This window comes from Colletotrichum scovillei, assembly GCF_011075155.1.
Source record: "Colletotrichum scovillei strain TJNH1 chromosome Unknown Contig00007, whole genome shotgun sequence".
NCBI lineage: Eukaryota > Fungi > Ascomycota > Sordariomycetes > Glomerellales > Glomerellaceae > Colletotrichum > Colletotrichum scovillei.
The window spans coordinates 1,188,453-1,201,192 of record NW_023336265.1 but is presented as its reverse complement, the minus strand read 5'-3'; the positions used below and the strand labels follow the sequence as shown (position 1 = coordinate 1,201,192).

Genomic DNA, 12,740 nt, shown 5'->3' with positions numbered 1-12,740 from the left:
AGGTGCGCCTCCAGTTGTTTCCGGCCGGGTTCTGTCTCTCCTTGGGAAAAGTGACGACACACGCGCGGCAGACATCGCGCCTAACTTACCCTGACAGCTCTCAGCTTTGACCAATAGGGACACCGGAATCCCAGCAACCTCGAAACTTCGACACTCTTCACAGCCTTGCGACGACGGTTATTTGGCGATTGCTACCTTGACAAGGTGAAAATACCACCGAGACGACGGCATATCGAGGGCGCAAACCATGGCGCATATGACCAACACCTTGGCCACGGCCGAGCAGCTCTACAAGCGCAATTCCTTCAGCTCACTACCGGCCGACCTCCAGGATGTCATATTCTATGCGACGCAGTGCCTAACACAGGCCGCCGGTGTGCTACTCGACCTGCCGCAATCGACAACGGCACAGGCAAACGTCTTGCTGGCGCGATACTGGCTCGTCGAGTCGCCAATGGCAGGAGAATTCAGCGTGAGTCGCAAGCAACGAATTCCACACAGCATCTCAGCTCCCACTAACAAGATCTCCAGGACGTCTCCGCCGCAGCCCTCTACCTAGTCGCCAAAATGGGCCCCCTCCCACGCTCAACACGAGACGTCTCAAACGTATACGCCTACCTCCTCTCCCCAGCCTCCACCCTCTTCCGCGGCGAGCCACCAGACGACGACCAGAAAAAGCGCCCCCGCCCGGACCCAACGACGTACTACCAGACAGAAGGCGAGTACGCCGCCTTCCAGACGCGGATGCTGGCGGCCGAGGCACGGATCCTATGGGCCCTGAGTTTCGACACGGCCGTGGCGCTGCCGCACGCGCTGGCCGTGACGTATCTCCAGGCGCTCGACTTCCTCGGGAAGCCGAGGGCGCAGGTGGCGGGCCGGGTGGTCGCGCACCTCAACACGGCGCTGTTGAGCCCGCAGATGCTGTATTTGACGCACCAGCCCAACGCGCTCGCGACGGCGGCGGTGTATATCGCCGCACGGGAGGCAGGGGCCAAGATGCCCGAGGTGGCGTGGTGGGAGGTTTTTGATGTCGAGAGGGAGGAGCTCGGTTTCCTTGTCGTGGGGATGAGGAGTCTCGAGGGGTGGGTTAGAGGGGTGAAGGAGACTGGGATGCTTGCTGGTGGTATGACTACCAGAGTTGGGATTGAGAGGGAAGCTAGGAGGAGGGCTGGTGAAGGGGATGAGGAAGATGAGATCATGGCGCTTATGGACCAGAAAGCGGCATAGAATAGCGTCGAACTGCTGGCGGCTTTAAGGAGAGGAGATTGATACCCAAACAAAAATCTGACTTATTATGTCACCCCCTGATCTATACTGTATCCTATCCCAACTTCAGTGTTACTTGACAGTTGATGGGGGAGCGAAGTATCGCAATACGACGGTAGTAGCTTTCTCCCTCTACACCCTGGCCAGCAGGCAGTTGAGGGTGGTATTTGATGCCATGCTTGATTTGAGAAGACAGACAAGTGAACAATGCAAAGGGACGGTTTGATCTACTTCAGTAATAAACCGATAGTACTGTAGCTCTAATGGTGTCTTTCAGATTACCAGCTATGTGTACATCCCAGCCATATAATGCGAACATGTACTCCTTGAATGGCAGCAACTTAGGGTGAGCAAGCGGTCCGGTGCACACACGTATATTCATCCTAGCGAATACAATACACTGTGAAAGCGAAGAGGGTACTTGGGTCTATTTTCATCTCTACTCACCATCAATACAAGTGAATTGGGACACTTGGCCGAGGGGCTAAGGGGGCGCCAGTGGAACCCGTTCTTCCAGAGCCAAGTCGAACAATCGCTTAATTTTTTGTTCGATTCCCCATGATGGAATCTTATTTTATTTTTTCCCCTTCCAGTACCTCAACAGAAGGCGCACTCCTAAGTAGGTAGACTAGATTGTACGATATTCTTCGGCCAGCAAGAATTGCCTCCTACAGCCTCCGTCGATAGGCTACAAATGTGAGAACGTGCCGACCCTAGCATGAGTATTATGATGAATGGTTGACATGTGTAACTATACCGTTTGCGAATTCTTTCTCTACCCCTTCCTCTTCTGGACGGAATTCTTTCACTATCTGGAACATCTATACTCTTTACTTCCACAGCCTATAGGCTCCCAAACCAATGAACCTACTAACAATTCTCAGACCTCTGATGATCAGGAAAGAAGAGCATTTAAATGGCTGTGGACGAACAACAGAGACCACGGTACGAGGAGTGGTGGTGCGGCATTCTTCCGACTTGCCCACCTGCCTGTCACTCAAAGACCCCTTATCTTCAAATTGATGTCACAATGAAAGCCATCTCTCATCCGGGCCAAGGGAAGGCATCTAGGATACCATCATTTGGAGGCACGAGTATAGAGCCTACATACACCTGTGATTCCAAAACTCCAACGTCTGTTCAAAGGGTTCTCTGATACCCAGGCGCGCCAGATAAGTAAAAGGCATTCGCCATGGAGTTTCCGATCACATGCCACATACCTTTCTATCAGCTCAACTCCAGACTCCTACCTCTTATCCTTTCAGTCTTCATACCTCCTCCAACTCTCATTTAATCTACTGAGGCATTCCCTCACTCACACATACCTTCTCTGATCAACAACCTCCCCGATCCCCGATCCCTGGTCAACGTACAACGCAACCCGCCCTCCCTAAACTTCAATACCACACTCTTCCAAAATGCCCATCATCACCAACCTCACCCACCTCATAACTAAACTCGTCATCACCAACCTCATCGAAGGGGCCAAAGTAAATCCTGACTGATCAGTACAGCTTCGAGGTCTACCGCATCTAGCTCTCTCACAACGTCCCACTCGCCTGTATCTACACAATCCTCACACATAAGGTCACCGACTCCATTTCCTCACACAAGCCTCACAAGTCGAAATACCGATATCACGGTTATGGAGAAGAGTATCAAGAAGATAGAGCAGATGATGAGTATTACTGAGATTAATGAGGCACGTCCTTGGCGGGGACTACACACGAGAGAGAGGGATAGAGAGAGAGAGAGAGAGAGAGAGAGAGAGAGAGAGAGAGAGAGAGAGAGAGAGAGAGAGAGAGAGAGAGAGAGCCTGACTTTCGATATCGAGGTTAAGATGGATTCTGGAGAGACGGGCCGGACTTAAGAACAGAGTGTTGGGATACTGAGATGGATGGATGGGGCTTGCGATAGGAGACCAATATGTCATAGCAAACTCTACACACATCTCACAATTGACTGGTGTATGATATGAACATGGCAAGGGGGCAATGTAAGCCCACCCAATGATGCTTTGAACAAAAACGAGGTCGCTACTTTACGCCATGGGTAGATTGGGACAGCCCGAAGATATCCCATAATACCCCATTTCCCGTACCTTAATGCGCCAGGCCTTGATTCCCTTTAGTGCCGGGTATTGCCCATATGAACCCCATCCAAGTGAAACCAATGAACGCCGTTTCGTCTGCTACATATTCTTTCCAAGCCCACGGGTTTTCCAACACTCTTTTCAGCCCCGTGTCTCTCTCCTGCTCTCCGTTGACAACTTCTTCCTCAACATTCGGGGCCTTCGTTCACAGCCTTCCGGCCATGATTTCCTTCTTGAAAATACGGACGTCCCAAACATCATAAAAATGGACGCCTTCAACGGTTTCCAGCTTGGTGTTGGCAATTATATCGGTGTCTTCATCGTCGCTGTCGCTATCCGTTTCCCATCCCGGCATAGGCAGCGGTGGGAAGCTACCCGGGGCACCTGAGCCAGTGGAGGTGCCCGGGCCACCAAAGGCGCCAAAAGCAGAGCCAGCAGGCTTACTCTTGCCCTTCTTGTTTCTCTTCTCTTCGGCTTTGGCAGCCGGGGTCTGTGGTGGTGGGCGGATGATGCGCTCAACCCGGTCATCGTCGATTGAGATCCATTCGAGCTTCATGTGGGGGTGGTGGCTAAGGTTATCGACGAGGAACTTGCGGGTCTCGCGCATCACCCAGACACAGGTATCATCGTTTCTGAACGAGATTACGTTTAAAGCTCGAAGGCTTACCAGCCCTCCGAGGTGTTGCATGAATGTGTGCTAAGAGACTGATTAGTTTGGAACACGCACAACTTCTCAGATAACGTACCATGGCGCGAATGCCAAGCGAGGCCGCAAGCTCTTCGAGATGCTTTCCGCGGTTGCAAATGAGCAGCATGGCCTTCTCATCCAGATCCCAGCTCATTTGAGAATCGTTCTTGATCATCAGTCGAGTAAGTGTCGGCATGTGCTTCTTGAGAACAAGACGGCGGATCTGGTCCATGATGACATTGGTCTTGGGCGCGAAGCTCTCGGGCTTGTACTTGGACGACCGCTCAAGCATGAACAATTCGGTGATCTGCTCCAATTGCGATGCAAATGTCAGGAAAGGCATGGACACGTTATCCGTGAAGATCTTGCGTAAGGGGAGCGGCTGTGCCTTGTTTTCCTTGGTCAACATAGTCCAGATGGGAGCTTGATTGCCGACATTTAGCAACGTCAGCCTCTTTAGCACTCTCACGTCAATGGCTGCCTTGAAGACAGAGGCCTTGACTGGGATGAGGTGAACACTAAAGGATCGCAGAGCGACGCCTCTGGTCGCCCGGATATACTCGCTGATTCTTTCGTCCTCGCTATGTGCTGTCGTGGCTATGCCGTTGACTTGCTTCTCTACTTCACGAATCTCTGCTTCAGTCGCATTCAGCTCGGACCGAACGTTCTCAATATCGCGGTAGAAGCCCTGCAACTGATTCTCGGCATATCGAATGTGGTCCCGGTCGAAAGCGCTCGTCGTGTTTCGCAAGTCCTCAAGTTTCTCCTGGAGACTTGTGGCTTCGGATAACAAGTGCTGTAGACGAGCAACCAGTGTTTCAAAGTTCGCCTTTTGAGCTTCCAACGCGGCCTTTGCTCGCACCGTGGTAGGCGATGCAGGTTCTTGAACTGACGAGCTCGTCTCGGGAGCGACAGCCTGAACCCGTTCGATCGCCTCAGCCTCGTCAGCAGCAATGGGCTCTTCCACGTTGATATCCTCGGGGTTAGAATCGGCTGCCGGTGTGGTCTTGGTCTTGGCGCTGATATCTGTCCCGGCAGTAGAAGCACTCGAAACCTCGACAGTTGTCGCCGGCTGAACGCTTGTTGTCGCGGCGGACGACGATCCCGCACCAGTGGAAGAGCACGCTTCAGCTGATGTCGTGTTTTCTTTCTCTCTCGCTGCCTCCGTCGCCGTTTTCGCCTCCTCTGCTTCCAAATACTTCCGGCTGGCTTTCTCGATCATCTCTAGGATTTCTTGCTTTGACCCGTCATCTGTATCGCCCTCCGCCACGCTTGCCATCAGTTTACCCGAGACCTCTCGCAACCTGTTCATGAAGGCTTCGGCGGGTGAGCCAGCCTCTTGCGTATTAGCCGGATTATCAATTTTGGCCTTCCCTTTCAGACTCTTGCGATGCTGTGACTTCTTTGCCAGGAATGGCTCCACGTCAAAGATCCTGCCCAAAACTGACTCCTGACTTTTCCTCTCCTCTTGCGCGCGAAACGCTTTTGCCGGCCCACTCGCTTCATCCCAACCGGGCGCTGATGGAAGAGGAACGACTTGGAACTCGTCATCCTGGTCCGAGTCGTCAGGATCGGTGTCCGGAGGCGGCTTTCGCGATTGCAGAGCAAGATACGTCGAGAAGGACAATTTCAGTTTCGTCAAGGTAGACGCCGAATTGCGCACACATGACTTGATCTCTGTAACTGTATCCAAGGTATCGATGTCGAGAACCACCAAAGAATTCAGCTTGCGGAACCCGCCCAACGTTGCGGGCTCGTGGGCGGACGTCCTACGCCTACTTCGGGGCGTCGGCTTCAACGCAGGCGGTAAGGGTGGGTGAGAACTGAGAGAAGATGGATTGTACGGCGGCGGGACGTTCAGTGACATGCTTGCGAAAGGAGGAGGCGGGGGCGGTATCGAGGAAAAGGCCGGCAACGGGTCCCAATGACCTTGAGTGGATGTAGGCGGCGGTAGATTCGTCGAATACGGTAGTGGAGGGGGGATCTCGAAGAGGGACGGCCCGGCTTGCATTCGGATGTGGAGGTTCTTGAGGGTCGCAATCTGGTGTAACGCCTTGTACACAGGCCGGCTTAGCTCGACTCGGATGTTCCACCTGGTGTCCGAGCTGTCAGCGGGGACGATGCGCAAATGGAGGCCAACCCTACGTACCTGAAGGTCTCGAGGGACTTTGCATTCTTGAGGGTGAGAAATAGCAATGTGTTCATGAACTTGCCGCAGCTGGCGCTGTACAAGTATGGCTTATATGCAGCTTCGGCCTTGTCGCCCGCGCTGAGGGTATCGAGGGAAATATCACGAAGATGCTGGGCATAGTCGTATTCGCTCGATACGAAGGTGTCGAGGCCACCAGCCAGGCTGTCGATGGGTGAATCGAATGATGGATCATCTTCATCGGGAAAGACGATGTGAAAGTTGCGGTATAGCTGGGCGGCAGCGAGTTCGCGAAAGTGTCTGGAGACGAGGGAGAGGCAAATCAGGTCGCTTTGGCAGCACTAGAAGGGGTCAGTTACATTGCGACATGAGCCGTAGGCGGAAGGAAAGGGCATACATGGCTGAAGATGTCCTTTTGGGTCTCGGGAGGAAGGTCAAGAAAGCCGAGAGGTTTGGGTGCGGGCTCGGAGGTGGTAGTGGTAGCCTTGTCGCAAGACTGGGGTGAATCCATCGTGGGCGAAGTGTGGCGCATAGGTAGGAAGGGGAGTACGGATACGCCAACTCGATTCGCGATGGGTGGAACTTGGGAAGGTCGTCGGAGGCGCAGTGAAGAGGATGCCAGAAACGGAATTAAAAGTAAACTGGAATGGAAAGCAAGCGACTTTGTGGGAATGGACAGAAGACGGAGACGGGTCTACGTCTGTCGTTGTCCTCTTTTTGCGTGAGGAAATGTAAAAATACAGGTATTGGCTTGTGCCGGCCTTATGTTGGGGAGGGTGAAGAGACAGACACCCTTGGAGACATGGAGACAACGAACAACGGACAATGGCAAGCTGCAAGTGGACGGGAAGGAACTTGGGAATGGAATGGATAGCGAGGCTAGGCGCGGGTAGGCGAGCAGGGGCAGGGCAGAAGAATAGTTGCGACTTGCAGAAGACTGACTGAGTGACTGACTGGGAGTGGAGGAGGGGCGTCTTCGGAGGCGGAGGGTGCAGCGTCACGGTGGGAAGTGGTGGTGGTGGTGGTGGTGGTGGTCGGCGTTGGAGGCGAGAAGTGACGGGGCGGGCCAGCCAGACAGCGAACGATGCGCCCGCCCTCGGCCCACCGACAGCGCAAACCTATGTACCCTGGGAGCCCAGGGATGGGTGGCCCATGGGCTCCAGCCTCCAGCCTAAGGGCCGCCCTACTTCGTAGGTCACTGGCAGAAAAGATGCATGGAACCTGCAGGTAAATGGGTGGTCAATGATCTCCCCGGGGTCCCTTCCCTGTGCACGGGGCTGTAGGTCGCAGCCACACTCCACTGGCGGGCGAGCAGCTGCCCTAGACTCTCCATCACTACTCCGTACGAAGGACGGATACCTTACAGGCACTACCATCCACCTCGGCGATGACTAAGCGTTCAATGACAGGTTCGCTGTCTTCATGGGCGCTTCCATTTGCTGGTTCCAGAGGGAGAGATAAGGGCTTAGCGTCTCGCCCACCTTGAGGTACTTACCTTATTATCCTGACGTTCAAGGGCTACCGTATCGTGGGACTCAAGGATGGCTCGCAGCAGCACGCGCAGCTCGCAGCACTCTAACCCGGCCGGCTCCACCTCCCTGCCGTTGCAACTCCCGTCTGAGGTACGGAGCAGAGTCACCGTCGTCCCCTTCTTTCACCTGTCATACCTATCAGGCCTTTGAAGAACCCCTACCGATTGTATTCAAATGGACGGATAGAAACACATGCCCTTCATAGACATGTCTCATCCCTCTCTTTACCAACGTATCGCGGTTCCGGTTCTGGTTCAACTGTCCCAGCTTTTGTCTTCTATCTCAAAGCCCTTTGCTATGCGACTATCAAGAGAAAGAAAACCACCCACTATCGTCGCATACATTGATAAATGCTCTGCGCGTACCCTTGACCTCAAACTTATACCCAGGCCTCTTCTTCTCAAAATAGTAGTTTCTCTGCACCTTCCCGACATGATACCATCGACAAATGAGACGAACATTGAAATATGCTCTCATGATCTGACCCCAGACAAGACCCTTGGCGAACATGTAGGATCTCACATAGATACATACCTGCGGGAACCCACGTCATTGCCATAATGTCGACTCAATCAGCCAGTACCTCAAGAGAGGACCAAGATATCATCTTAGTTGGAAGCATGTTTAGGTGTTCAGGTTCTATTGACTGTCCACCCAGACAACTAGCATCAAGGGACAGAGGCTGAGAGAAACATGAGGGATGTAGTCTTGGCTACGGTAAGTTTTACGGCAGCTTACGTTTGCCGTCTGCTAGTGTCGCATCTCCGCGGTAGACATGGTTCTTTACGGGGCGCAATGACGCTCATGTGGAGAAGGGGCAGCATCAGGAAGTCCCCATTCTCTGAATAAGTACCTACTCACTTTGATTCAGTCACTGCTTGCAGAAACCCGGTATTGGGGTTTGAAACGGCCTCTTCAACGGCGTACCTGCTGATGGAAAAAGCCCAATTCCAACACAATAGACGAGATGCTGATGGTAAGGTAAGAAGAGAATCCAATACCAGGCAGCCGCCATTCAAGACAGGTCCAGCGCTAGACTTGGCGCAAGCGTGAGGCGACGATCGGCCTTAGCGCATCCGCTTCAAGGGGAAATCCCCACAATCCCCCACTAGCAAGGCTGGGCTGTGCCGACTGATCCAGCCCAGCCCACCTTCTTACCTTCTTCTTAGCACCAATGCTGCGTACCTTATGTACTCTCCAATCTCAGGTACCATTCTCCTCGAGAGATACTTGTGGCCGTATCTCTAGCTCGTACGTAGTAGCAGAGGCCAGACCTTCAAGCTAAAGTGCTGGGCTGAGTAGAGTATCAGCCATGTACAGATGGATTTTCGTCTCTTAGTGTAGGTACTGGTATCCGTACCTTGAAGTCTTGGACAAGAAGTGCAAATTCAGACGGGGCGAGGCATGGGTATGGGTGCCGTGCCTGGCCCTGGCGTTCCCAAGTCTACCATGTCTATGGCCCCATGCTCCTTTGTCTTTCCCATCTTTTCTATTTTAAATAAAGCAGATACCCGTCACTCTCCCTCAAACCAACCTCATCCCACCCCTTGCTGCTTGCTGTTTCCTGATCTGTGTTTGCGCGCTTGTGCTGCTTTGCGAACCTGGAAAAGAGGGACATACCCTACCTTTTTTACGGATACTTTGTACAGCTGCGTGCAACCAACATTTGGGTCGAGTCCGGGTTTGGCCCCGGTTCCTGCAAAACCTTGTTGGGCTTCTCTTCTCACGCCTCTCCTTTCCCCATTGCCCCCCTTCCTCTTCATCAATTCGTACTTTGTAAGGATATCGTAACTTAACTCATTCATTCTTCTCTTGTCCACTATCGTTCCTATCCCCGTCCTTGTCACGGCTAAGCTTCTCGCGTCCCGCGCCTGCCAGCCTCCTACCTCCGACCCGGTGGGCCTACCAGGCGGCACCGTTCCTGTTGCCTGCCTGGCCTGACCACCAGTGTCACCACTGCCTGAGGCGAGCTTGCGTTCCCATCCTCGCCTTGTTTGCACCGGCAATCAACCCGAAGGCTGAGAGCTTCGCCACAATCCAGCATCTCTCAACTCCCCACATCCATCTCTGTACGTATTGGCATCAGCTTGGTACAGAGGTACAGAAACGCTGTACGATTACACTTGTCCGTGGCCGAGCCATCTTCCAGCCAATCCTTCACGGCTAGCATTCGTTTCCGCTCCAAGGCCACACCAGTAGCCACACATTTAGCTTACTCTCTTTCGAACCTCGACTACTATTACCGTGACAGCAAGCACATTTATACAAAGCTGTCTGCAGTATCCCTCCAACTCATTTATCTGTTTCGTCAGACCCCTGGTCGATTGCTCGACACACTCCGCCGTTCTCTACAGATCCAGTCCGGCACCGATATCATCACTTTGCTCTTAAAAACCCCGCCGCGCAAAAGTCCCAATCGCCTCTAGGGCTCCGTGACTCAGTCACGAAAGCCTGCCTGCTGCCTATTGCTCAATTGGGACATCGCGCCGCAATCAACACGAACTGGATTGGTGGGGTAAACACCAATAATCGACAGTCGTTTGTTTCATCCATCGTTTATACAAACCACCTGTTCGCACTTCTCATCCCCTTGAGCTGCGGCACACCACCAACTCTCGCCTTTCACTAGATCCCCCTCACTCAAGTCCCGAGACTCAACCATGGCCGACGTCGAGGAGCCCAAGTTCAACTCCTTGGCTGAAAGAATTGCCGCCCTCAACCAGCAAAAGAACTTCCAAGCACCAGAAGCGAAGGCTAAGAGGCCTCCTCCTCCACCGCCGCCAACAAATCGTCCTGTTCCACGCAGTCAGACGCTCCCCGTCACTCAAACGAATGGACTTCCCACGCCGCAGAAAAGTCCCTCGATCCCTCCTCGACCGAACAAGGCCGCTGCACCGGCAAAGCCCGCCCCACCACCGTTACCGCGACGAACCACCGATTCATCCCAAGTCGAAACGTCAACTTCACCAGCACCCAGGGATCGCATTGCACCTCCACCCCTGCCAACCCGTTCTTCGACCCAGCAAATCTCACCAGCTCTACCCCCTCGGAGGCCATCTACACAACAATTGACGGTTCGCCGTAACTCGAACGCTTCCGAGATTTCTAACCTGTCGTCTCTCTCCCTGAACCAAACTATATCGTCAGCAACCAGCGTTCACTCGATTGATGGCCCAACACGAAAGCTGCCTCCCACCCTAGATCAGGCAAAGCTACCACCCTTGCCACCGACCAAGAGGGAGCGAGAAGCTGCCCAAGCAAAGGAAGCCGCCGCTCAGCCCAAGTTCCCTCTGGTTTCGGTCAAATCATCGCCCGCAATCCGACAGATTGAGCCTCCTCAGAGACCAGTACTACCCCCACGATTAACCTCAAAATCAACCACCCAGCAAGTCCACCGACACACGCTGGAGGAAGAAGAACCAGCAAAGCCACGAAGATTACCACCACCGCCAGCGGCCTACGTTAAGCCACCGCCCCCGACGACAAACCAGGATCAACAAGCCAACGACCGGCCGCCACTGCCAGGGAGACGACCAACTCCGAATGATGACGCACCGCCTCCAGTTCCTCTCAGCTCGCGGCCAAGCGCTGCGCAAATCGAGGCGGTCTCGGCCAGAGTGGTTGAGCGTGCGAACGACTGTCTGATTTGTCGCGACTTCTCCGGGCCGGATGGTGTCGCTGCCCAATATCCCATACACGTACTCCCTCGAAACGACCCAGTGGGCTATTTGGCCCAAATGCTCTGCGGGCCCTTTGCATCACTCACAGACAAGGCGCGGGCAATCTTCACCTGGTTTCACCATAATATCGCTTACGACTGCGCGGCCTTCTTCGGCAATAATATCAGGGGTCGCTCGGGAGCTGAAACGATTCTTATGGGCAAAGCGGTCTGCTCAGGGTATGCGGACACGTACAGGGAAATCGCCACTCGCGCGGGTCTGGAGTGTATCACGGTGGTAGGCCACGGGAAAGGGTACGGATATACCGCGCTGAAGAAGGGGGAGCGTCCGCCGCCGAAGAAGGCCGACGGCCATGCGTGGAATGCGGTACGAATCGACGGCGGGGAGTGGAAGTTGCTCGACGCCTGCTGGGGTGCCGGCAACGTCTCTGACGTGACAAAAGAATACACCAAGTCCTTCAAGCCGCACGAGTTCACACGGAGGAACGACATTTTTGGACTCTCGCATTACCCAAGCGACGACAGGCACTTCTTCCGACCCGACGGCAGGGTACCCTCCTGGGAGGAATACTACATTGGCCCAGTCCACGGCGACAAACCCATCGTCTACACGCACGCGTACGAAGAGGGCGTCTGGGACCACACCGTCGAACCCAAGGAGCTCCAGATCCCCGTCCACAGCGGCCAGGTCGTGCGCTTCCAGTGGTCCAACAAGTGCGAGCACTGGACCTCGGAGAAGCACGGCAAGGGGAAGCCCCCGCTGCTGTTCCTCAGCATCAAGGGGCGGGACGGCCGCAAGGACGACATGGTGCCCATCCAGACGGACGGGTTCTGGCACTGGGCCGACGTCAACGCCATCGACCTCGGCGCGCCGGGCCAGAGCGTCAGCATAGCCATGATCACCACGATTGACGGGCAGGACGCCAGGGGCATGACGGCCGACTACTACTTTTCCAAGAAAGGGAGGTGCGGTATGGCTTGGACGTTCCTCATGAAGTGGGAGCTCATTTGAGGGCAAAGGGGCGACTGACGCATGAGATATGAGGAGGGAGGAGTTTCTATTGACGACTGTGACGGCCGAACATTATATCGTTTATAAATAATGATAATGGGACTTTTTTGGATCACGCCCCGTGCCTTGAACTTTGGTTTCCTGGGGCTGTAACTTTAACTCGCTTACTTTGGTGCTTCCCTGCAATGTAAGTCGAATCCATTCAGGGGTCAGGCACGGGGACGATGTCTTTAGCTCAGCACTGCTAAGATATGAGACGAAACACGGCCAAAGTGACACGAAGCGATGATCCAATCGATTGATTACAAACTCTACATCTAAT

General features: G+C 54.0%; 3 protein-coding genes across 3 annotated transcripts; 2 read left to right on the top strand and 1 right to left on the bottom strand.

Annotated features, from left to right (window-relative positions):
• Nucleotides 1-170: 170 nt before the first annotated feature.
• HER10_EVM0002835 (cyclin domain-containing protein) lies at nt 171-1,227 on the top strand (the record flags this gene model as incomplete). Its single annotated transcript, XM_035472529.1, has 2 exons — nt 171-472; nt 532-1,227. Exons 1-2 carry the CDS (start codon nt 248-250, stop codon nt 1,225-1,227), a joined length of 921 nt encoding a protein of 306 aa, XP_035331306.1. The 5' UTR covers nt 171-247.
• A 2,071-nt stretch (nt 1,228-3,298) lies between these two features.
• On the bottom strand, nt 3,299-7,096 carry HER10_EVM0001103 (F-box domain-containing protein). The gene is made up of 4 exons (XM_035470863.1): nt 6,593-7,096; nt 6,196-6,536; nt 4,105-6,139; nt 3,299-4,055 (listed from the first exon to the last, which is right to left on the bottom strand). Exons 1-4 carry the CDS (start codon nt 6,725-6,727, stop codon nt 3,564-3,566), a joined length of 3,003 nt encoding a protein of 1,000 aa, XP_035331196.1. The 5' UTR covers nt 6,728-7,096; the 3' UTR covers nt 3,299-3,563.
• Nucleotides 7,097-9,265: 2,169 nt separating this feature from the next.
• On the top strand, nt 9,266-12,564 carry HER10_EVM0010626 (transglutaminase-like superfamily protein). Its single transcript, XM_035480079.1, has one exon. The coding sequence runs from the start codon at nt 10,388-10,390 to the stop codon at nt 12,416-12,418; it is 2,031 nt and encodes a 676-aa protein (XP_035331810.1). The 5' UTR covers nt 9,266-10,387; the 3' UTR covers nt 12,419-12,564.
• Nucleotides 12,565-12,740: the final 176 nt, after the last annotated feature.